The sequence below is a fragment of the Maylandia zebra genome, linkage group LG19 (genome assembly GCF_041146795.1).
Source record: "Maylandia zebra isolate NMK-2024a linkage group LG19, Mzebra_GT3a, whole genome shotgun sequence".
NCBI lineage: Eukaryota > Metazoa > Chordata > Actinopteri > Cichliformes > Cichlidae > Maylandia > Maylandia zebra.
Window position 1 is genome coordinate 20,459,639 of NC_135185.1, and position 23,689 is coordinate 20,483,327.

The following is a 23,689-nucleotide window of genomic DNA, read 5'->3' on the forward strand; positions in this document are numbered from 1 at the left end:
TTTGTGAACTTGTGCTTAACTCTCTAAGATGCTCGTTTCATACCCAGTCATGTTACTAATCTGTTGCCAATTAAGCTAATAGTCGCACAATGTTCCTCCAGCTGTTTCTTTTTAGTATCACTTAAATTTCCAGACAATAGTTGCCTCCATCCCAACTTTTTGAGTTGTCTCACTCCTGTCAAAATGAGCTAACATTTTTAATGGAAGAGTATTGTGGATAAAATATGGCTTTATGACACTTGTGAATCCTTGCATTCTGTTTTAATTTACATTATACATAAAATGTAAAATGTCCATCCATCCATCTTCATCCGCTTTATCCGGGGCCGGGTCGCGGGGGCAGCAGCCTAAGCAGAGAAGCCCAGACCTCCCTCTCCCCAGCCACCTCCTCCAGCTTATCCGTGGGAACACCAAAGTGTTCCCAGGCCAGCTGAGAGATGTAATCTCTCCAGCGTGTCCTGGGTCTGCCCCGGGGGGCCTCCTCCCGGCGGAACATGCCCGGAACACCAACCCCAGGAGGCACCCAGGAGGCATCCTTGTCAGATGCCCGAATCACCTCAGCTGGCTCCTTTCGATGTGGAGGAGCAGCAGCTCTACTCTGAGCCCCTCCCGGATAGCCAGACTTCTCACCCTATATCTAAGGGAGAGGCCAGCCACCATTCGGAGGAAGCTCATTTCCGCCACTTGTATCCGCGATCTCGTTCTTTCGGTCACTACCCACAGCTCGTGGCCATAGGTGAGGGTAGGGACGTAGATCGACCGGTAAATTGAGAGCTTCGCTTTTACACTCAGCTCCCTCTTCACCACGACGGACCGGTGCAGCATCCGCATTACTGCAGCTGCAGCCCCAATCCGTCTGTCGATCTCCGGCTCCCTTCTCCCATCACTCACGAACAAGACCCCGAGATACTTGAACTCCTCCACTTGGGGCAGGAACTCATCCCCGACCTGGAGTGGGCACTCCACCCTTTTCCAGCTGAGAACCATGGCCTCAGATTTGGAGGTGCTGATCCTCATTCCCGCTGCTTCACACTCGGCTGCGAACCATTCCAGTGCGAGCTGGAGGCCCCCACCCGATGAAGCCAACAGAACCACATCATCCGCGAAAAGCAGAGATGAGATTCTGAGACCACTGAAGTGAAAGCCCTCCGCCACTTGGCTGCGCCTAGAAATCCTGTCCATAAAAATTATGAAAAGAATCGGTGACAAAGGGCAGCCCTGGCGGAGCCCATCACCCACCGGGAACGAGTCCGACTTATTGCCGGCAATGCGAACCAAGCTCTTGCAACGGTTGTATAGGGATCGAATGGCCCGTAGCAATGGGCCAGACACCCCATACTCCCGCAGCACCTCCCACAGGTCACCCCAAGGGACACAGTCGAATGCCTTTTCCAAGTCCACAAAACACATGTAGACTGGTTGGGTAAACTCCCAACTCTCCTTTCCAGCACCCTGGCATAGACTTTCCCAGGGAGGCTGAGGAGTGTGATCCCCCTGTAGTTGGAACACACCCTCCGGTCCCCCTTCTTAAAGATGGGGACCACCACCCCGGTCTGCCAGTCCAGGGGTACTGCCACGCAACATTGTAGAGGCGTGTCAACCAGGACAGCCCTACAACGTCCAGAGCCTTCAGGAACTCAGGGCGGACCTCATCAACACCAGGGGCTCTGCCAACAAGGAGTTGTTTAACTGCCTCAGTGACCTCGCCTCTGGAAATTGGCGGGTCATTCCCCTCATCCCCAGACTCTGCTTCCTCCTCGGAAGACGTGTCAGTGGGATTAAGGAAGTCCTCGAAGTATTCCTTCCACCGCCTGACAATTTTCTCAGTCGAAGTCAGCAGCGCTCCGCCAGCACTATACACAGTGCAGGTAGCGCACCGCTTTCCCCGCCTGAGACGCCTGACGGTTTGCCAGAATCTCTTCGCGGCAGTCTGAAAGTCTTTTTCCATGGCCTCTCTGAACTCCTCCCACACCCGAGTTTTTGCTTCAGCCACTGCCCGAGCCGCATTCCGCTTGGCCTGTCGATACCTGTCGGCTGCCTCCGGAGTCCCACAGGCTAACCAAGCCCGATAGGACTCCTTCTTCAGTCTGGTGGCTTACCACCACGGCAGGCACCAACCACCTTGCAGCCACAGCTCAATGCAGCAGCTTCGGCAATGGAGACACTGAACATGGTCCACTCGGACTCAATGTCCCCAGTCTCCCTCGGAATGCTGTTGAAGCTCTGCCGGAGGTGTGCGTTGAAGATCTCGCGGACTGGGGCCTCTGCTAGACATTCTCAGCACACCCTCACTACGCGTTTAGGTGTACCAGGTCTGTCCAGCGACCTCCCCCGCCACCTGATCCAACTCACCACCAGGTGGTGATCAGTTGACAGCTCAGCCCCTCTCTTTACCCGAATGTCCAGAACATATGGTCGCATGTCTGGTGATACGATTACAAAATCGAACATCGACCTGCGGCCTAGAGCGTCCTGGTGCCACGTGCAGTTATGGACACTCTTATGTTCAAACAAGGTGTTTGTTATGGCCAAACTGTGATTTGCACAGAAGTCCAATAACAAAACACCACTCGGGTTCAGATCAGGGAGGCCGTTCTTCCCAATCCCGCCCCTCCAGGTCTCGCTGTCATTACCCACGTGAGCATTGAAGTCACCCAGCAGGACAACAGAGTCTCAAGGTGGAGCACCTTCCAGCACCCCACCCAGGGACTCTAAGAAGGCTGGGTACTCTGAACTGCCACTCGGCGCATAAGCGCAGATGACAGTCAAGACCCGTTCCCCGACCCTAAGGCGCAGGGAACAAACCCTCTCATCCACCGGGAAAAACCCCAACGTACCGGCAGCAAGCCGAGGGGATATTAGAATACCCACCCCAGCCCGCCGCCTCTCACCAGGGGCAACTACAGACTAAGACAGAGTCCAGCCCCTCTCCAGTAGACTCGTTTCATTGCCCAAGCCATGCGTAGAGGTGAGCCCGACTATATCTAGCCGGTACCTCTCAACCTCACGCACTAACTCAGGCTCCTTCCCCACCAGAGAGGTGACATTCCATGTCCCAATTGCCAGTCTTGGCACCCGGGGATCAGTCCGCCAGGGCCTCCGCTCCTGGCCGCCGCCCGGCACACAATGCATCCGACCCCTATGGCACCTCCTGCGGGTGGTGGGCCTGCGGGAGGATGGGCCCATGTCCCCTTTTCGGGCTGTGCCAGACGCTCGCCCTCGGGCACCCTCCCCGGGCCTGGCTCCAGGGTGGGGCCCCAGTAACCCTATCCTGGGCAGGGTAAACTGTTCCCTCGATGTTTTCTTCATAAGGGTCTTCTGAATCGCTCTTTGTCTGGTCCCTCACCCAGGACCAATTTACCATGGGAGACCCTACCAGGGGGCAAAAGCCCCCAGACAACATAGCCCCTGGGATCCCTGGGACACACAAACCCCTCCACCACAATAAGGCAGCGATTCACGGAGAGGAATGTAAAATGTGTTTTTGGAATTGGGGGTTGTATATAAACTCATTCGCTGACAGCACAGTTAACATACTTAAAATAGGCTTGTGATTAGACTGGTGTTATGAGTACTCAGCTCAGTGTATGCAGATGGGAAGTAAAAATGCAATATTGCCTGCTATTCAGAGCCTTTGTGAAAGTATTCATCAGAGTACCGCTCAATGGTGATTCACCATATATCAGCTTATTATAAAGAGATGGCTGAGTGTTCCTATCTGACTTTTTAGCCAGAAGAGGAAAGTGCACTGTTGACCTTTTAAAACAGAAATCGGCAACTTCTTTTGGTTCAGACAGTTTTGAAAGAGTATGGAAGGAACGATAAGGAGAAGCATGGAGATATAAAGTAAATTATTTTTTGGTTTCCTGAGCAGTTGGCTTTGGGAAGGAGAAATGCAAAGTGCATCTAAAGTGGGGGGGAGGGGGGGGATCTGCAGCTCCCAGTTGTTGACTCTGGGTCAGCAGAGAGTGACATCATTCCTCAGCTCCTTCCACAGGAAATAAGGTCACAGCGGGGACCTTGGCCAAGGTGCACAAGCACACAGTTGAATGCTTTCATTTAAGCACGCATACAGTGCTCTTGAAAGACAGGATAATAGGTTGCTATGTGTAGGAAGAGTTTTCCCAATACAGTTCATACCACCAAGGTATAGACAATGGAATCAGATCATGTTCATACTATCAACTTGGTGGAGCTCATTTGGCTGGATGATCCTTTTTTTTAGTGCGCACATATGCACAGGCATACACACACTTGCACAGAGAGCACTTTTAAGCATCTGACATCATAATTCACCACTCCCTAGTGCAAGGTTGGCTGTGATCCAAGTGCTTTTGTCAGTGTGATGTCCTCAGCTGCAGTGTGCGTGTTCATTTGCACACATACGCACCAATCCACACGCCTGACTTTTTTAAGGAACTGTACTTATTCATCTGAAAGGTTTTAATCTCAGCAAGAGTCACCAGTGTGCAAGTTTTTGGGCCTCCTGCCGGGTCACCATGAAAACCAGCACAACATGTTTATTAGTATTAGGTAGGCGGTGGGATTCCCCTACCCCAGAATATCAGTTCTGCAGTGCGATTGGCTAATGGGGACTCCCTCTTAGAATCATGGCACCAGGGGGAGATTTAGGTTTATGTGACTGTGTTGATGTGGGTGTGACCGTGTGTGTGTGTGTGTGTGTGTGTGTGTGTGTGTGTGTTTCTTTCCTCTTGAAAGAGTTTGCCAATGTTCCAGAACACCATGACTCGGTGGGAGCTTGGGTGTCACCTACCCCCACCCATCTACTTCCAGTCTACCTATTTAGCCCCCACTCTTCCCCTCCCTCATTTTCCTTTGAACTCACCCTTCACCCAATTCCACCCAGAATGTCCTGTGGGATTTCTCCAGAAAACTCCCTCAGCGCTAAAATACTCTCACCGCTTGGCCAAAACAAACATGTTTGGATGTCTTCACTGAAAATGTATGTGTGCTTGTTAAGTCAGGAGGCACAGAAGGAATTCAAAAAAAGTGGAATGCAACCCAGAGATGTGTAGTATAACTGAGTTATTGGACTCCTTTTTCTTCATCCTGACCTCTAACTCCATCGGGTCATTTCACACATTTTGAAGCAGAGCCAAGAAGGTCAGTGGCAGCAGAAACAAGCATCTTCTGTCAGGTGCATGGTCACAGTCTAATTTAAGTGACAAACTGCTCACAAGTGATAACCGTTAGACAGCTGCTACCCCCTAGTGACTGTAAGGCCCAACCATACCATAAAGTACTTTGTAAGCTTGCAGTCTGATTTCACCCTGGTTTGTTGAAATTAATAAGGCCTATAGCATCATCTACAGGAGGATCTGTGAACTAACTGATATATACAACTAGAAAATTAATTTACCAATGAAACTGCTATACTTAACTATTTTTGTTGCAATATTGCTTCTTTTTTAGAGAAAACTGCTCCATGTTTAAACATAATCTCCACTGATTGCGACATTTTCACAGTTATACAGTTGGAAGGACAGTGGTGCAATATACTTGGTATGAGAGAAATGTTACCCTTTGTCTGATATTATGTCGACACAGACTGATATATATATTTTCTTATGTTGCATGTTAGAAGAAAGCAGTTTCCTTTTCGCTAATGTTTCTTTGTTGGTTTTTAAATGAGCTGCAATTTAGGATTATATCCGTTGTGTGCATGCTATAGTGCTATCTGAGTGTCATGTACAGAGTTTTGTTTTTAATATTCCAAAATATTATATATTTAAATAATTATAGAGGAAGCAGGACTGATCTTCTCTGGTATTGGTGGTTTGAGGTCTCTTGCTGCACTCTAGTGACAGCTCCCTCACTGTAGCTCCATGCTGAGGACCAAAACTATTGCTGATGTAGGATTAGCTCACTTGCTCTAAATCCTAAGATAGCCATGAGAAATGTAATGCAAAACCTGCCCTGTTAGCCATATGTATAAAAATAAATGCCAGTGAAGGACTGGAGTTTGTTGTTATTAAGCATTAGTTGTTGACAGGCGGTTTTCCCAGATAAGGGAAATGGTTCACTGTGTAATTTTTCAGATGTAGCTTGTCTGGCAAGTTTCCCAGAAATAAGTAAAAAATAGACACTAAACCTCTATAAATATTTTCGTAACATTAGGAGTCCCCTTCTGTGACCACTCGGGCAGTTTATATTGAGTTAAAATTGCATGCTAATGTTTTACATTTCCATGCCATGTAACCATTTAGCGAGAAAGTGCATATAAGCATCACAGATCTAACACGTGGAAAATTATCTCTTTGTATCTTCTTTAATATCTGTTTATGAAGATTTGTAGACACTCAGAATAGAAAATATAGGGCTCTATTTAGTTTATAGGTAATCTCAGACATATCCAAATCTTATAAATACAAGTCCCTGTTATGTACGTATTAGGATTTATTATTTTTTTTGTTGACAAAAAATAACTGGACTTTTAGCTGTGTAATATCAGTGTCAGTGTCTGATTCCAGTCAGACAATTAGAGCAGCTGTGTTTTTAACTGCTCCCATGTTGCCTTCCTGTGATTGGGATGTGAGTTAGACCGTAGCCAGCACTGATTAACTTTGTCTATCACAGAAGCGGGAGTTTAACTCGGTTCATTCTTCCAAGTTTAGAGAGGAGGTTCCCAAGGTAACTGTATGTGTGGGCGCGCATGTATCAGTGTGTTTGTATGCATGCGTGTGTGTTCTTCTTGAGAGGAAGAGAGAATGGGTGTAAAGAATAGAGCAGCGATGTGAACTCTGCTTTCCACTGTTGGCACGGGAACCCTGGGAGCATTCCTCCCTACACTCGATCCAGGGAAAGGGTTGTCACCATGGAGATGGCATTTGGCAGGCCTGGTCTAAAGTGAGTGTGTGTGTGTATAATCAGATGGATGGAGAGGCGATAGTAGCCTGTTCCATGTGTATCGGGTTCAAGTTGAAACTTTATTTGTCCTAGTTGGTTTCATTGCAAGAATTAGAAATAACATTACATAAAATTATGAGACTGGTATGCATAACTGTGCACACTTGCCAATGATAAAATAATTGCTTTAATTCTCCTATGTACTTAAAAGTGTGCATGGATATTTCAGTAATTTAAGCCTTTTTTTAAATGCTGTATAAAGAACTATAAGGTCATTATCACATTATTATTATGATAGTAGTAAATTGTGTCAGAACATTTCCATATTAGAATATCTAAGCAGTCCAGTTAAACAGTAAATGGTTGGCTATAGCTTTACAAGTAAATTTAATTTTGACTTGACAAACATGTCTTTCTCAATGTTTGTTGTCGTGTGTGTGTGTGTGTTAAGTCTGCCTGGTGCCTGAAGCAGAAATAAACGTGAAATCGGTGGCTATATTTACACAGATAATTTTACACAGCGGACAGGCAGTTTCATAGAGCAGGTGTGTGTGTGTTTAGGAAGTTGTCATGTTCACACTATTAAGCTGCTCTGAAAGACTTGGTTCCTGTTAAGTGAACACATCAAGGCGCACGTCCACACCCGCACACAACCACATGTGTAATATGCCCTGACAAATTAGAGACATGTATCAATGCACTAGTAAAGACTGCAGGAGCACACGTGTGCGTGTCAAGTGTGCCAACAGTCGGATGAAGGCGGCAGTTGTTGTTCGACAGCTGACCTGCTGTGCTTCCCATCGTGCATTTATTTGATCAGTGTTGTGAAGGCTGCTGACTCACCTGTTTCTGTGGCTGTGTGGCTGGATTAGATCTGAGGGGTGGGCAGAGAAAAGCTTGCAGACATAACACACACACACACACACACACACACACACACACACACACACACACACACACACACACACACACACACACACACACCTGTTACGTTGCCTTTTGTTCCTGTTAAACTTCCATCAGCCGCCAGAGTTTCTTCACTGTTATGCTTCTTTTTCTCCTGTCTGTGTAAGAAAAAGTAGGTTCGAACCAAATATATTCAGGAAGGATGCAGGATGCTCAACAACAACAAATCCTTTTTTTACAACTTAGAACATATTCAAAGTGACATGTAAGGGGCTATGAGTAGATTGCTGATGTGCAACATACTTGATAAGATGACCAAATAGTCTTTCCCAATGGATCATCCTGTTGTCAGAGCAGTCTGTCTGATCTAACTGGTCCCACTGTTTGAGTTCAGAACCAGGTGGATACATTCTCTATTATTGCATTCATCTGATATTGAGTCAGTGTCAGAAGGATACATCTGATATATAGTCGGTATCAGATGTTTTGGTCCAACATGAGGGAAACATTTGCTTGTTTAGCTCCTTAATACTCAATTAAGTTCACCAGCTATTTGTTTAGAATATTGTGGTGTAATGAATACAATTTAGCTGTTCCTTTTTTAATTAAAACAACTAAATTAAAAGATGTTGACATGCTTGGAAAGAGAAACTACACAAGCACATTGTCTTGTCTATGCTCAGTTATCAGATCCATTTCATATAGATTTTCATATTCAAGCTGATTATAAGTACAGCTTGAATATGAAATTCTACGCTATTTAATTATTTAATTTAAGTTGAGTAATTAACTAGTCAAAATTCTGCCTTGACGTTGCATTTCTGTTGGCCTCATGTGTCCCTTCTTGTAGGAACAGTTTGTCCCAGTGAGTGTTTTCATGTCACCTGAGCTCACTAACTTCATACGTACTGCCATGGACCGTCACTGGAGTTTTACAGTTTGTATAGCTTAGTAAATTGGTTGTTTTTATTCATTTTTTCTGTTATTTTTTTTTTAATCTTTAATAGCAGGCTAATCATCACAGAACATTCAAGATTCCAGGAGGAAAATTGAAGATTTAAGAACAAGGGTTTTAGGACCAAACGGAGCAATTTTGACAGGGCAGGGTTACACTGACTGTCAGTCACAGGAAAAGAGCACACAGCTGCCTGGTGGCATTCCTTTCTGGCTCCCATTACACTCTCACACAAGTACTGTAACTCTTTATACAGAGATTTATGATAACACAAGCTCATTGCTACAGCTGAAGAGGTTGTGCAGAGGAAGTGGAGAGAATGAACTCCCTTTCATTGACCAGGATGAAAGAAAGTAGAAAAAAAAAAGAAGAAAGGGTCAAAAAGCAGGGTGGGATTTCACATGAGATAATAGGCTGGTGAGACTCTAGTGCACATTTGTTGAGTGATACAATATATTTGCTGTATAATGTTTCCCTCTGAAGAATGGAGGTAATAGGTAGCTAGCATTAGACAATGTGTGCATGTGACAGTATCTGTATCTGTGTGTGGGATCGGTATGCAACCCTGGCTTCAGTATGGATCCCAGCTGTTCCAAAGAATTCAGCAGGGCACACAGGGATCTGAGAGGAGTTACCCTAAAATACAAGGTGACTCATTTATTTTTCTGGAAAGCTACTCACACACATGCATGCACACTGAACCTTTCTGTATGCAGTATGGCTCAAACTGGAAGAAACAATAGTGTCACAAATGGAACAAATACAATAGTAGAAAAACGGTTAGTGGCAGTCATGATGCATCAAGTACAGTATGTGCAGATATCTTGTGTACTGTCCTAGACTTCTAGGTATTTGAGCTGGACAGATTTAAAATGGGTCACCCTGTACATCCTGAGGGATCCCCTCTGTGTTCGGCTTCAGATTGGTGTTGCTTGGCATCGAAAGGGTTTTAGCTCAGCCTTGGTAAATTTAAGGGAAGCCTTTCAGGGAGCATTCGAGGACACACTGCTGACAGTTTATGCTCTATTTATTCTCACTGTTAATTAGCTATTACCATCCGAGGAAATTTGTCTGTACTGTCCATGTATCTATTCAATCGCCATTCAGGAGCAGTAATGTGGTTTGATATTTCACATTTGGATATTGCTACTAACCGTTGGTGTCCATACATTAAAGAGCATAGAAACAGACAGCAGTAAATCTATTACTTCCAAAAAATTCAACTGCTACTTCTGCATTATTGATTGCAGAAAACTAGATGCAGAGGTGATTACTTTAATACAATTTGATAACTGAAATCTTGGTTCCTTGTTTTTACTACTTCTCAAATGTAAGGATTTACTGTTTTTTTTTTTTTTATATTAATAATTCATCTATTCTGAGAATCTGTAAGTCGAGTAAAAATGCCGAACGGTTCCTTTTTCATCCTCTCAGTTCTTAAGAGGAGCTGCTGTTTGTTCTTTCTTTCATGTGACAGTAAGCTGATGATTTTGTTTGAGAAACTTAGCGGGATAACCACATCACCTTGTATTATGGAAGATTGTCAGTAGTTGCTTTGGATTTGTGATTTTGTTTTACTGACAAAGGGCTGGATGAATGATTTAAACTCAGAGCAGTCGTGCTGTTAAGAGGGAATGTCGGAGGTGGAAAAAGGATAAACTGCATGTATCATTTCAAATTCTAAAAGACTGCTGGCATCGCTACCAGAACACTGTTAAAGAGGCAAAAAGGGAATATTTTGCAAATATTATTTCTTCCAACTGTCATAACCCACATGTGTTATTTAGGACCATTGACACTGTTCTTAATACTCTTTTGAATGCCTGTTTGGAAGTTTCTCCTGAGATTTGCAATGATTTTCTGAACTTTTTTTATTGAAAAGGTTGTCACCACCAGGGCTCTTATCACAGCTCCTGACTCTGACCCCTCTGTCTCTGTCCCTTGCGCTGCTGTTTTCACTCAGTTTGAGCTTGTGACGCTCTCCACTTTAGAGGATGTGGTTCACCATATTAAGCCCACAGGTTCCCCACGGGATCCTGTCCCTCCACAATTCTTTAAAGAAATTTTTTCTAGTATACAACAGTATGTCCTTGACATTATTAACAGCAGTCTGTCTTCTGGTATGGTTCCTGCAAATTTCAAACATGCAGTAGTACAGCCACTGCTTAAGAAACCTGGCCTTGATCACAGTTTTAGCGAACTATAGGCCTATTTCCAAGCTGCCTTTAGTCTCCAAGGTTTTAGAGAAAATTGTTTTTAGTTAACTGAAAGATTTTCTAGATGAAAATGGAATCTTTGAGGTTTTTCAATCAGGTTTTAAAACCCTTCACAGCACAGAATCTGCATTATTAAGGGTTTTTAATGACATCCTTCTGGCATGTGATTCTGGTAACCATGTTGTTCTTGTCTTGCTTGACCTAACTGCTGCCTTTGACACTGTAGACCACAATATTCTAATTTCTCGATTACATGATGTAGTGGGTATTGGTGGCACTGCACTTAATTGGTTTAGGTCTTATTTGTCAGATAGAACTTTCTCTGTCAGCCTTCTCGGTTACGAATCGTCTTCTGCTCCTCTGTCATGCGGCGTCCCACAGGGCTCAATTTTAGGGCCACTGCTCTTTTCACTGTATCTATTGCCTCTGGGTTCTATCCTTAGAAGGCATGGGATCTCATTTCATTGTTATGCCAATGACTGCCAAATTTATTTGTCACTAAAACACAAGGATGGCATCTCCATAAAACCTCTCTTGACATGTCTAGATGACATTAAAGCTTGGTTGGCTCTAAACTTTTTAAATTTTAATGAAAAGTAAACAGAAGTGTTGGTGTTTGGACCCAGTGGTACCTCTGAGTCCTCCTCTGTTGTTTTAGGATCCCTGGAATTCTATTTTAAATCTGTTGTTACTGACCTTGGTTTTAAGTTGGACAGTGATTTTAAATTGGACAACCAAATCAGAGCAGTGGTGAAGTCCAGTTTTTATCATTTAAGGCGACTAGCAAGAGTAAAATCTTTTCTTTCGAGGCAGCACCTTGAAACAGTGATCCATGCTTTTATTTCTTCCCGCCTGGACTACTGTAACTCACTTTATGTGGGGGTCAGTCAGTCATTGCTCTCACGTCTGCAGCTGGTTCAAAATGTGGCTGCACGACTCCTAACAGGAACTCGAAAAAGAGAGCATATAACCCCCGTGCTAGCCTCTCTGCACTGGCTGCCTGTGTCTTTTAGAGTTAATTTTAAAATTCTTATGTTTGTTTTTAAATGCCTTCACAGTCTTGCCCCGCCTTACCTCTCTGAGCTTCTTCATCCCCACACACCCTGTCGGTCTCTCAGGTCAACTGACCAGCTGCTCCTGGAGGTACCGAGATCCAGGAGGAAGCTCAGAGGGGACAGGGCCTTCTCTATTGTGGCTCCAAAATTATGGAATAATTTGCCCATGCATGTTAGAGAGGCCCCTTCACTGTCCACTTTTAAATCACGTCTTAAAACCCACTTTTATTCCTTGGCTTTTAACCTCAGTGAGACTTAGTTTCTCTTTTAATTGAAGTAGTTATTTAATTAATGATTTCACTCTTCTTTTATTTGGTTTTTATTTATATCTCATGTAATTTTATTTTACAGTTCCAATGTACAGCACTTTGTGTCAGCTGTGGTTGTTTTAAAGTGCTTTATAAATAAAGTTGATGATGATGATGATGATGATAAACTCTTTTTATTTAAAAAAAAACACACCGACTGGCTCTGAAGCAGGGTGACACTTGTGGATTTTCATTATGTTCAAAAGGGAATGCTGCTTTGAGTCTTTGAGCTAGCCCAGTGGAAATTCTGTCAACAGATATAACGACAGGTGTCTCGCCCGCTGATTCAACACTGCCTCCCAAATTACCGCTATGAAAATATTTCAGCTTGCTTGTCCAACCCACTCACCCTGAAGCACCAACTTAAGCTTCCTGTCTGCAGTGAAATTATTTCAATCACAGTCACTTTGAGTTGTAACTTCCCACTGGCTAACTTTAGTCGGCAGGAGGAGGCAGGAACAGAGGAGGGCTCATATCCTGCAAAGCACTACGCCAAGATATGCGACATGGTTGCACTTCCCCGCCTCCCACCACCCTAATGCTCAGGACAGCCGGTTTGTTATATGTGTGTGCTTTGCCAGGCATGGCTCATGTTTCTCAGTGCAGTTTGTCAGAGCCCAGCTTGGAACAGCAGGCACCAGTGAGGCTACATCAAATACATACATTCAGAGCTGACAGGGGGACACCACAATGTTTCTTCCCCAGAAAGAAGCTACGATTTGGGATTGCATTGGGCCATAAAACAGCCCGGTACCATGTTTTTGCCTCCCGTCCTGCACTGTAGCACAGGACGTCTAAGGATCATCTTTTTACATAGAAACACTGCTGGATTACTGCCCCACAGGACAAAGTGTTGGGAGCATGAGTATAAATGTGAAGTTTGAAGGAGACCGATTTTGAGTGCAAATAATTCCTAAGGGACACTTTGCATGAAATGCCACACGTGCTGGATATTCTTTGTTTTCCTGAAGTGGTTTTCCAGTTTTGGCTCCTGGATATCTGAGCTGTTGGGTAAACCTATCATAGTCAATCCCTTTTCTTATCACTTGCTGGGCAAGCTGGTGAATCTGTAGTCGCCCTGTCGTTAGCCACATCAGTGTCCGTGTCTGGTGGGGTGTTGTGAGCCTCAGCCTCCACCATGATGATCAAGGAGGCATCGTTACGGAGGGACCCTGACCTCAGGGGGGAGCTGGCCTTTCTGGCCAAGGGGTGTGACTTTGTCCTCCCCTCACGGTTCAAGAAAAGAATCAAGTCTTTCCAGCAACAACAGGTCAGTCAGTTCAACAAGCAAGACAGGCAGGGTACAAGTGTGCATGCAATAATAATAAATAATAATTATAAGCGCATAAAGATGTGCAGATGCAAATGTATATCTGTGTACACACACATATATTAGATGCATCTGGTTCTCTAACACACACAGAGTGACATGCCAGGGACGACAAACTATTCTGAGGCAGATACCAGCTGGGTATTAATAGGCCAGGAGGTGCAGGAATAGAGTGACAGAATGAACGGTGTGAAGGAGAAGACTGCTACAGCTGTCCTGCTCAATACACAGAGTATGAAGGCCCAAGAGAAGAGACCAGGAAGTCCCTATGGGAACACAATGACTTTTGATTTAAGATGCAGTGTTGATTAAGCTCCAGTTTTGGTCTTCATATTTTAATAAGTAGCTCTGGAAAATTGGTTGCGTATCACATTTAGGATGTAGTCTAATATTGGGGTCTTGGGGTAAATTTGACCATGTAAGTTATTTGGTAATAAATTTTTTTCTGAGGACTGACTGTATGGATGTGTCTTCTGCCACCTGGAACTTTTCTTGCCAAAGGTTAAAATAAAAGTGCACTTGTGACCGCTTTTTACTCATCTATGACTAACAGAATGGCAGGAAAAAATAGTCTCTTGTGTGTTGTTTATGAGTCACTTTGAGTTTCCAGTTCAACCTTTTACGTAGGTTCTCTATCATACTACAGTGAAGTTGTATCTTATCTACAGCTCTGGGGAAAGTTATCTATGACAGTGATTAAATTCTTCATTCTTATTTGTGCTTTTCATTAAAATGCATACAAAGTTAAGGAAGCAAGGTACGTTTTACATCTAGACTAAGACAGGTAGTTTGAATCAGTAAGCCACCAAGACTGCAGTGTTTCAGTCATTGGAACATTGTCTCAAAAAAAGCTGAAATATGATGTTTAAAGTTAGGACCACAAACAGCTAATTAACACCCATCCATGCTTGTCCTTTCCCACACATGATCTCCCTTCTCTCTTTTCAGATCCAGTCGAAACCAGAAAAGAAACCCGGAACGCCTCCTCCCGCTCCAGTTGCAACCACAGCCACACCAGCCCCCACGCCACGCTCACCCAGCCCTCCTCCAGCTCCGGTGATAGTCACCCCTCCTCCTCCTGCCATTAACATTCCCAGGTTCTACTACCCTCGTGGGCTTCCTGCCCTGGGCCCGGCTGCCAACCACGATGCAGAAATTGCTGCCATTGAGACAGTCTTCACCGAGTTTGAGGAGGAGAAGGCTGATATTTATGAAATGGGCAAGGTCGCGAAGGTAAAATCACACCTTTCCCCCAACCTGTTTTTCAGAATAGAACAATCTACATTTAATTCCAGTAAGGCAGTTGAAATGCCAACGTCCATATTGAGACTTGAGACTTCTTTACATTTCCCAGAAGGCTTTTGTTTTTCCTGAGAAATCACTGTATGTAGTGGCCTTGTTAAAACAGTGCTCTTTCTAAGCAATGCAACTCTAGGAAGCAAACGTGTTGTTCAGAGTAAGGTCATACAGGCAGTTGTTGTGTTTCCATTCAGGCATGCGGGTGTCCACTTTACTGGAAAGCACCCATGTTCTACGCAGCAGGTGGTGAGAGGACAGGCTTTGTGTCTGTTCACTCGTTCATTGCAACTTGGAGGAAGTAAGACACGTGCATATTCTTTAAAGCCTTACAAATAGAATAAAACAGATGCAACTGGGCTTTGATATCATACGTCTCTCCTCTCCTTTCTTGCAGGTTGTTGCACAGTTGCCATGACGATGCCTCAAAGTTTGTTTACTTGCTGGCTAAACCTGGCTGTAACTACTTGGAGCAGGAAGACTTTATTCCTCTACTGCAGGTAAATATCGTACCAATATAAATGAAATAAGCAACTCTGTTATTTCTGTGCTACACTATATTGTTATGACAACTCTATATACTAATTTTTTCCTGTTTGCCTTATTAGGACATTGTAGATACACATCCTGGGCTCACGTTTCTGAAGGATGCACCTGAATTCCATTCACGCTACATAACAACGGTAAATGGCAAAAACCAATGAGATCAGCTGTGTTTTTTAAAAAATATATTTATTTGTAAGATTGTGTTTTAGCGAATCTCACAAGCTCTGTTAACTGAAAAGGAATAGCAGTTCTAGACTAAGCGCCACAGTAATGAGGAAGCTCTTTATGGCCACATGTATCAATGACCTTGTTTGTTCAATAAATGTCCAAAGCTCATGACCAAAGGCAAGTAATGGAAACTAGATTAACTGGCTTCAAGATGAGAAAACTTCAAAACACATTACCAGTGAATAACAGAAACATTTAAAACGTGACTGTAACAGTGAACAGCAATTAACTCTCTCAAGATCTTTTCTGTTTAATGACACTTTAATATTCTGTCCTAGGGGTGCCATTATAGTTCACCTGATTGAGTTATAATGACCCTTATACTGAAGGCTAAAGTCCTTCCTGCAGCAGCCTGAATTCACGTCTGTGCCAGACTCTGCTGTGAATACTATTCTTCCCACCTTACTATCTAGCCTCCTCTTTCATGCCAAATAAAAGCTAAAACATGCCCCAAATAAAATAATATTTTTCCAGAACTACCATTTGGTCTAAAAATGATCCAATTATCCAAAAGAAATCGCTTGATGAGGTTATAAAATACAAAAAAACCCCAACAAATCATATATTCTTCCTTCACCTGCTCCTTTTCCTTATTCTTATGCCTCTGAGCAGCCCATATAGGGGTTGCCACAGTGGACATTTGCCTCCAACTCACACTAGCCTTAGCATCTTCCTCCATTATGTCAACCCTCTGCATGACCTTGATCTTTTCTGTGGTTTTTGTCTCATCTTCAACATCCTTTGACTAATATATCCACTCACCCTCCTCTGTACATGTCCCGACCATATCAGCCTTGTCTGTCTAACTTTGTCTCTTAACCACTCAATCTGATTAGCATTATAGTCTTATCCATTCTGGTGACTCTCAGCCAAAATCTTAGGTATTTGAGCCCTGGTATTTGAACTCATCTGTCTTCACTATCTCTGCTCCTTGCAGGTTCACTGTTCCACCTGCCACCCTCTTCTGTCTTGCTTCTACTGGCTTTCATTTCTCTTATCTCTAGAACATACCTCCACCTCTCCACACTCTCTTCCACCTGCTTCCTACTCTCACTATAGAACAGTATCCATAATCTCCTCTTAAGTTGTCAGCAAAACAGCTTCTGTGTGCCTCAGCTGTGGAATATTAACAGTAGAGCATGTGAGTCTTTGAATGTAGACGGGGACAGCTGTGCAAGCTGAGGGTTTGCTTTTTAAAAGTACTGAGATTTCACTGCACCGATGCGTCAGCCTACGGTGACTTCACGGAAACACTGATGCATTCCCTACCATCCCTTTCCATAGAGACACCCCCTGCATTCCCATTTTATGACACTTCCTATTCAGTTTAGACCAGCTGACGTGCTACTGTATGAGATGCTAGTAACCCATGGAGGTCCATGTACCAGAAAATGGATGATAATCCAGTGTTGTGGGTCTTCCTCTTGGCTAGATGGGGAATATTTTTAATATATCTGGATGACGGGGCTTGTACAGACCTCGTGAAAATGTCATCAGTTTTATTTTTAGTTTGACAGTTTCAGTTTTAGACCTTGCCTTGATTTTAACTTTTTAGAATCACCAATACAAAAACCACCAGATGTCAAATACATAAATTAAATTGGACAAATTAAGTTTCTATGATTAATTGAAGACAGCAAAGGCGATTGTAATTACTAAATAGGTTTATTAATAATTCTGTTAAAAGCCTTATCAAGAATTAATAATTCTCTACTCCACTGTTAAGGATATATTAATCATTCTTTGGTTAAAAGTTAATGTAAAAATTTCAGAAATTATGAAAGATGTCTCTCATAATTTAATAAACTCACCTCCTTTAGAAATATAGTGAGGTCTTGTTATTTGGAAGATATTGAATTATAGGATTAATCATGAAAAGTTTTCACATTAATCATGAGGCTTTACTTTCGTTTTATTAGCGCATTTTATGAAAACTATTATATAATAGAATTGTCTTTGTCGCTATTCTACTATAATGTCATCACAGGTGATCCAGCGGATATACTATGTAGTGAACCGGTCATGGAAAGGTCGTATCACAATGATGGAGCTACGCCGGAGTAATTTCCTTCAAACTCTGGCCCTGCTGGAAGAAGAGGACGACATCAACCAGATCACTGACTACTTCTCCTACGAACACTTTTACGTCATCTACTGCAAGTTTTGGGAGCTGGACACTGATCATGATCTGTACATTGACCCCAAAGATCTGGGGAGATACAACAACCACGGTAAGAAAACAAATCTCAGTTAAGGATTTACTTCCCCCAGCTGAAAGAGCTCCATAGCAGTTCAATTGGGGTTTTTCTAATCCTTTATATGAGCACTGAGCCAAAAATCTAATTGTCTGAATCAGTACTTAAGTGTTTGATTTTAATGTGCTTTCACTGATTTACAAATAGTGTCATCTTGTTTCTGTGTATTTACTTCGTCTTTTTATTCTCCCATTTTAACAGCATCCTCAAACAGAATCATTGAGAGATTATTTTCAGGGGCTGTTACTCGGTGAGTAAAACCCACACGTGAACAAGCATACGTAGCCAATTACTTTACTGTAATAACTGTAGAGCATCTAAATGGTTCTGCCTCTTTTCTTTCCAGGGGTAACGCTGTTCAGAGAGAAGGCAGGATGAGCTACGCTGAGTTTGTCTGGTTTCTGATATCTGAGGAAGACAAAAAAAATCCCACCAGGTATTTCAAAAGTTGTTCCGATATGTGTGTGATTGTTTAGATTAGTACACTGCAGGTATGCAACAAGTAATCTGAGTCTGTGCGTAACACATTTGTTACCTGTCTTTCCAGTATAGAGTACTGGTTCCGCTGCATGGACGTGGATGGTGATGGTGTCCTTTCCATGTTTGAGTTGGAGTATTTTTATGAAGAACAGTGTGAGAGGATGGAAAGAATGGGCATCGAGCCTCTACCCTTTCAGGATTTGCTCTGCCAGATGCTCGACCTGGTCAAACCTGAGAACCCAGGTTAGTGCTCAAACTTTCTTGCCCTTAGTCTTTTTTTTTTTCTTATTTCACAATTATGTTTTAATCAGTAGACGGCCAAACACAACCCATTGTGCTTTTGAGACATTACACCTGCATGTGTGTTTGTTTTATTTCCTTTAGGTAAGATAACTCTGAGTGACTTGAAACGCTGCCGGATGGCTCACATATTCTTTGACACTTTCTTCAACCTGGAGAAGTACCTGGACCATGAACAGAGAGACCCATTTGCTGTGCAAAAGGTGCAAATCTTCAAAATGTATTTATAATATTCAACTATAACTGTGGATCTTCTTGATATTGTGATGATCCACTCGAAGGCATGCTTGTTAGGTTATTAGTGATTCGAAATTGTGACTCCCCACAGTGTATAATCTGGCTGGATTTTTTTCTAGTGCCATATAGCTTCTTCGCTTCTTCTTCTTATTATTATTATTTTTTTTAGTTTTATGTATTTTATCTAAAGCTATAAAACACCAATATGTATTGTGTTTGTGGCGCTCCAGGACATTGATAGTGAAGGTCCAGAACCATCTGACTGGGATAAATATGCCTCAGAGGAGTATGAGATACTAGTGGCAGAGGAGACTGCAAATGAACAGCTGCACGAGGGGTAAGGCGTAGACACGTTCACACTCATTCACGTTATTAACTAAAAGTTTATCATTTTTATTAAGAATAAAGGTGTATATTGGTTCTCTCTGTTGTGTTCCCAGGTCATTTGATGATGACTATGAATCTGAGGAGCTTCAAGTTCCTGGAGAAATTGGGAAAATGGAAAAACTGGTCATATCAGACCTGTCTGCATAAAACTTAGAATTCTTGGGCTTCTCTTTCTGGTAAACAGAAAGCAGCAAGGTGATGGAGAGCCACTCTGGATATATGCATCCATACATGGATCGAAAGACAGACAGAGAAAGGAATTCTGGCTCCTGTCTCATGATTTCTCTGTGGAGTTATTGTATTGTATGTGTGTGTGAGTATGGCCATAAACCAGTATTGTTCTGGTGTCTGGTGCAATAATGCATCTGTATTCACACAAAAAAGAATGTCCCTGCCTCCAGCTTTTTGCTCCACAGAAGCCAAAGACAGAAGTTTGGTAAGCTCAAGAAGGACTCAAAGAAAAACACTTAACTGTAAAATAATGTAATTATTGTGAATTCTCTACTGACAATCCTGCCAAAGGACAATCTTTTTAAGAATTTTGCTAAGCTCAAGTTAGACTGACGGGAAGCCTGCCATGCACACAAGTAGGCATCTAGTGGGAGAAACTGGCAGGTAGAAAAAATAATGACAATGATAGACACTGCCATTGAAGAGCAACAGTCCACTGCTTAAAAATATGACACACACTGCCTTGAGAAACCTGCTGTGTGAGCATCTTGTCACCATGTTTCTCGTAAAGGAAGCTGTTAGTCCCTTTAATTAGAGGTCATAGAACAGCTTGAGCGGTTATATCAGCACCTCCACTTAGTGGCCAGTATGTGGTACTGCATGCCATCCGTGGCCTGCACAGTGCTTGATGGCTGGCTGTCATTTCTGTGAAGGAGTTTAGTTCACCGCACAGCCTGAGCTGTTCTTTATTGTTGCAGCACTATCAGCGCTCCACCTCTGGACGCTCTCTGGAGTCATGGACAGTTATTTTCAAGCTCTACAATTTCAATGTATTAATTCTCAATCAGATAATGGTGAAAGATATGGGATATGCACATCAAGTGATGCACAATGCCAGTCATATCAAACTCTCCGGTAGAGTTGCCCAAACATTTCCACCTGTAACATTTTTAATGAAACAATAGATGTGCCTACGATTTGTAAGTTGTTCCTGCCAGTCTCATGCAACATCTCACTGTATGTTTTCCCACATCCTTCTTTTCTTTTCTTTTCTTTGTTAAACCTTTATTTTTTTATGGAATTTTCAATTTGACAAGCAGAAGTGTAGAACAAAAACATTGGGCTTGAGTAAGCTCAGCGCACATCCAAGACAGACGCACCGATACAGTACATTACACAGAAAGCTGAGCTTTATTGTTTTAAGTTAAAAAGAGAGAACTGGGAAAAGTCATTCTGTCTTTTCATCATCAGAGTTATCTTCTCCGTTTATTCTCTCACATCCTTTTTTGAATTTGTGCACTGCCTTCTAATTCATGTGAACTGTTACTGTCGTTTAGTCTCTGCAAAAGTATCCCCTTTTTACATACCTGTTTACATCTCATCACTATTGATCATTTGTTTATCAGCGTTTCTGAAGTCCACTCTACCTATAACACACAAAAACACACCACTAAAGATGCCTTTTAATAAATAGGTTGCCTAAAGCAAATTTTAAACTCACATATGTAGTGGTATCATGCCGGCAAACCATTACGTAGATACGTTTGAGATTTCAAACAGCACTTCACTACAGTGTTTGTGGCTTTTAGAAAAAATGATTCTCTGAGCACGTGTCCGTGTTATTCAAACAACAGAAGACATGCTGAAGAGTTTCCAGTAGAACTCTCTGTAGTGTACATTGTCCTGACACTACAGTTTGTGCTTTATAGAGACTAAGATGCATAGATGTGTCACTGCTCAATTGCTGTATAGATATTCAGAAATGTCCATTCTGTACTGATATGAAGCCTTTTTTTTTTTTTTTCAGGCACATTTTTCTTAAAATCTCTTAAAACCAGTTGTTATAGTACAACCCAATCAATGTTTATGGTTAGATGCCACTATGTGAGTTTGGTCTGTGAACCCTTTAACTCCTTTATTTACTGTAATAGCTAGGAGTGTGTTTGCACTGATAGAAGAGTGTGCTTTAGGAGCCTGTGTTGTGTAGCTCTGTTTCAAGCCGTTTTGTTGCCATGGGGATTGTGCTCCAGGATCGGTGGATGTGTGTGCCCTTGTATAACTCTGTAATTAGTAGTAGTCCTCAGTGGCTTTAAATTCACCGATATATATACATCCTTTTCTGGCATTTGCTGTACAGACTCACCATAGTATAGTTGCAGTTGAAGGGTAAAAAAGACAGCTTGCGGATGCTGCAAGGTTTTAAGGACCTTGATCACCCCACTTCTGCTTTATATTTGTTGTAAATCTCTCTAGCTTTGTAAGAAGCAATATTATAATATTATTAACAGTAATAATGAGCCATTATGGACATAACAACTGTAATATGATGGTTTGTATTACTGTGCCACTGTGTGGCTTTGGGATGGGGGGTAAATTATGTTAGCTGTGTGTATGCTTGTGTTAGACGTGCAGTGGATTTTATCAGCAGAAGTGGGTGAAATCCTCTTTTCTACCCAACCTGACAATCACAAAATTTGTAGATACAAGATATCATCTAATATAGAAACTGTTGAGACAGATTTTTCACTGCTGTGATCACATTCATTCACTCTTAAAGAGATTTCTTCACCTATACGGTATACAAGAAAGAACTAATTATGGTGATGAGACATCAAGTCTGGACGACGACTTTTTGGTTCTATGCAAAGTATCCTGGTGCTCATGCTCCAAGCATCAGGCAAGGAGCAAAGCCATGCAGGAGTTTTACTTTACTTTTAGAGGTAGAGAAAAGAGTTTATTTTTGATCTGTGCACAGAAAACTTGAGTAGGCTGAGATGTGATGCAAAGTCTGGTGGTTATTGTATTGGCATGGTTTTCCCTCTTTACATCCATCAATTCTTTCTTTTAGTCTTTCAATCTTTCTTTCTTTTTTCTGTCCTGTCTCCTGTTATTTGTTGCTTTCATTTTAAGTTTAAAAGTTTAAATAAAGATGTTTAAAAAAATATTTCCTCTTTGCTCTTTATGGTCTTATTCCATGACACACGTGTCACATTCAGACATCGTTATTCCCTCCTGTGTACACACACTTTGTGCTCTTAACGTGTTTGCATGCACTGGTGCTCAATTTTTTCATGTTGTTGTTTAATTTCATCTGTTGTAGTTATTTTTAACAAATAACATTTGACCCTATATGGCTTGTATGACGCTGCAGTGAATCAATATGCTAGCATCGGAGCCTCCATGACAAGAGCAGGAGCTAAACAGGAAGTCTGTGGTCAATGAGTCACATTGTTGAGGTTTTTTTTGTTTTGTTTTTTTCTTTTTGGATATTTATGAGATTCCCAAATTGGCAACAACCAAAAATCTAGGGTTTATTGTGATTGTAGATTACATCAGCTGAGCTGTTTTCCAAGCATACTGTTTTTGCTGCCCCAGCTTAGAGGCATGATTATACAGGTGACAAGTAAGCCAATGAGCTACACAACCTTTTTTTAATCTGTAGTAGCAAAGACAATCTCCATTGAGCTTACAGTGTCATTGTTTCTGCTCTCAGCGAGTGTTGCATTGGCTCAAATGTGTCTAAAATACTGTAAGCAATACCTAATTTTATACAATAGAACAATGGTAAGAAATGCATTCCATGAATCAAAATTAGAATACTTTATTAATTCCTTAGGAAATTATGTGACTTACAGTTACTCCAAGACAGTAACAGATTAAACTATTTAAATAATACAATATGTTACAGAGTTTACAAATTTAATAAATGGCATTAATATATACAAATCGCTCAACTAAAAATATAAAGAATATGCAGGGTGGAATATATATGATTGACATTTGACTCTAACCTGTGAACTTTCTCATTTGCTATTTTACAGTAGCGCATGTGTAGGTATTGCATTGTTTACAGTGTATTAGATGAATAAGGGTGTGCAAATGAGTATGAAAAGAATATGGGTCTCTCTCTCTCTATGTTGGCGCTATGGTGGCCCCCAGCAACACTGAACTGGATAAGTGGTTAAAAAGATGGATGGAAAATGACATATATAAATGACATAGGCTTTGAACCCCTTGAATGCCATTTTGACAGTTATATTTTCATCAATTAAAAATTTAATAAACTAAAGTTTCTACAGTGATGCCAATCGCAGTGTTTGAGTTACAATGGTAACCAGCTCCTTAGCATATTTGATGGCACTGTTGAAAAAT

At 42.2% G+C, this 23,689-nt stretch overlaps 1 protein-coding gene across 3 annotated transcripts in view; it reads left to right on the forward strand.

The window, feature by feature from the left end:
• The window catches only part of ppp2r3a (protein phosphatase 2, regulatory subunit B'', alpha), a 61,626-nt gene extending 39,145 nt beyond the window's left edge, over positions 1-22,481 (forward strand). For 2 of the 3 annotated variants that reach the window (XM_076877235.1, XM_076877236.1), the window contains exons 3-13: positions 14,586-14,870; positions 15,131-15,234; positions 15,331-15,433; positions 15,542-15,616; positions 17,695-17,938; positions 18,164-18,212; positions 18,309-18,398; positions 18,510-18,685; positions 18,827-18,945; positions 19,210-19,316; positions 19,420-22,481. In XM_076877235.1, the coding sequence (XP_076733350.1) occupies positions 14,586-14,870; positions 15,131-15,234; positions 15,331-15,433; positions 15,542-15,616; positions 17,695-17,938; positions 18,164-18,212; positions 18,309-18,398; positions 18,510-18,685; positions 18,827-18,945; positions 19,210-19,316; positions 19,420-19,513 (1,446 nt within the window). In that variant the 3' untranslated portion in view covers positions 19,514-22,481. Of the gene's footprint in view, positions 1-11,589; positions 13,578-14,585; positions 14,871-15,130; positions 15,235-15,330; positions 15,434-15,541; positions 15,617-17,694; positions 17,939-18,163; positions 18,213-18,308; positions 18,399-18,509; positions 18,686-18,826; positions 18,946-19,209; positions 19,317-19,419 lie in introns of those variants that run through there. The other variant, XM_076877237.1, reaches the window with a different exon arrangement.
• The last annotated feature ends 1,208 nt before the right edge of the window (positions 22,482-23,689 follow it).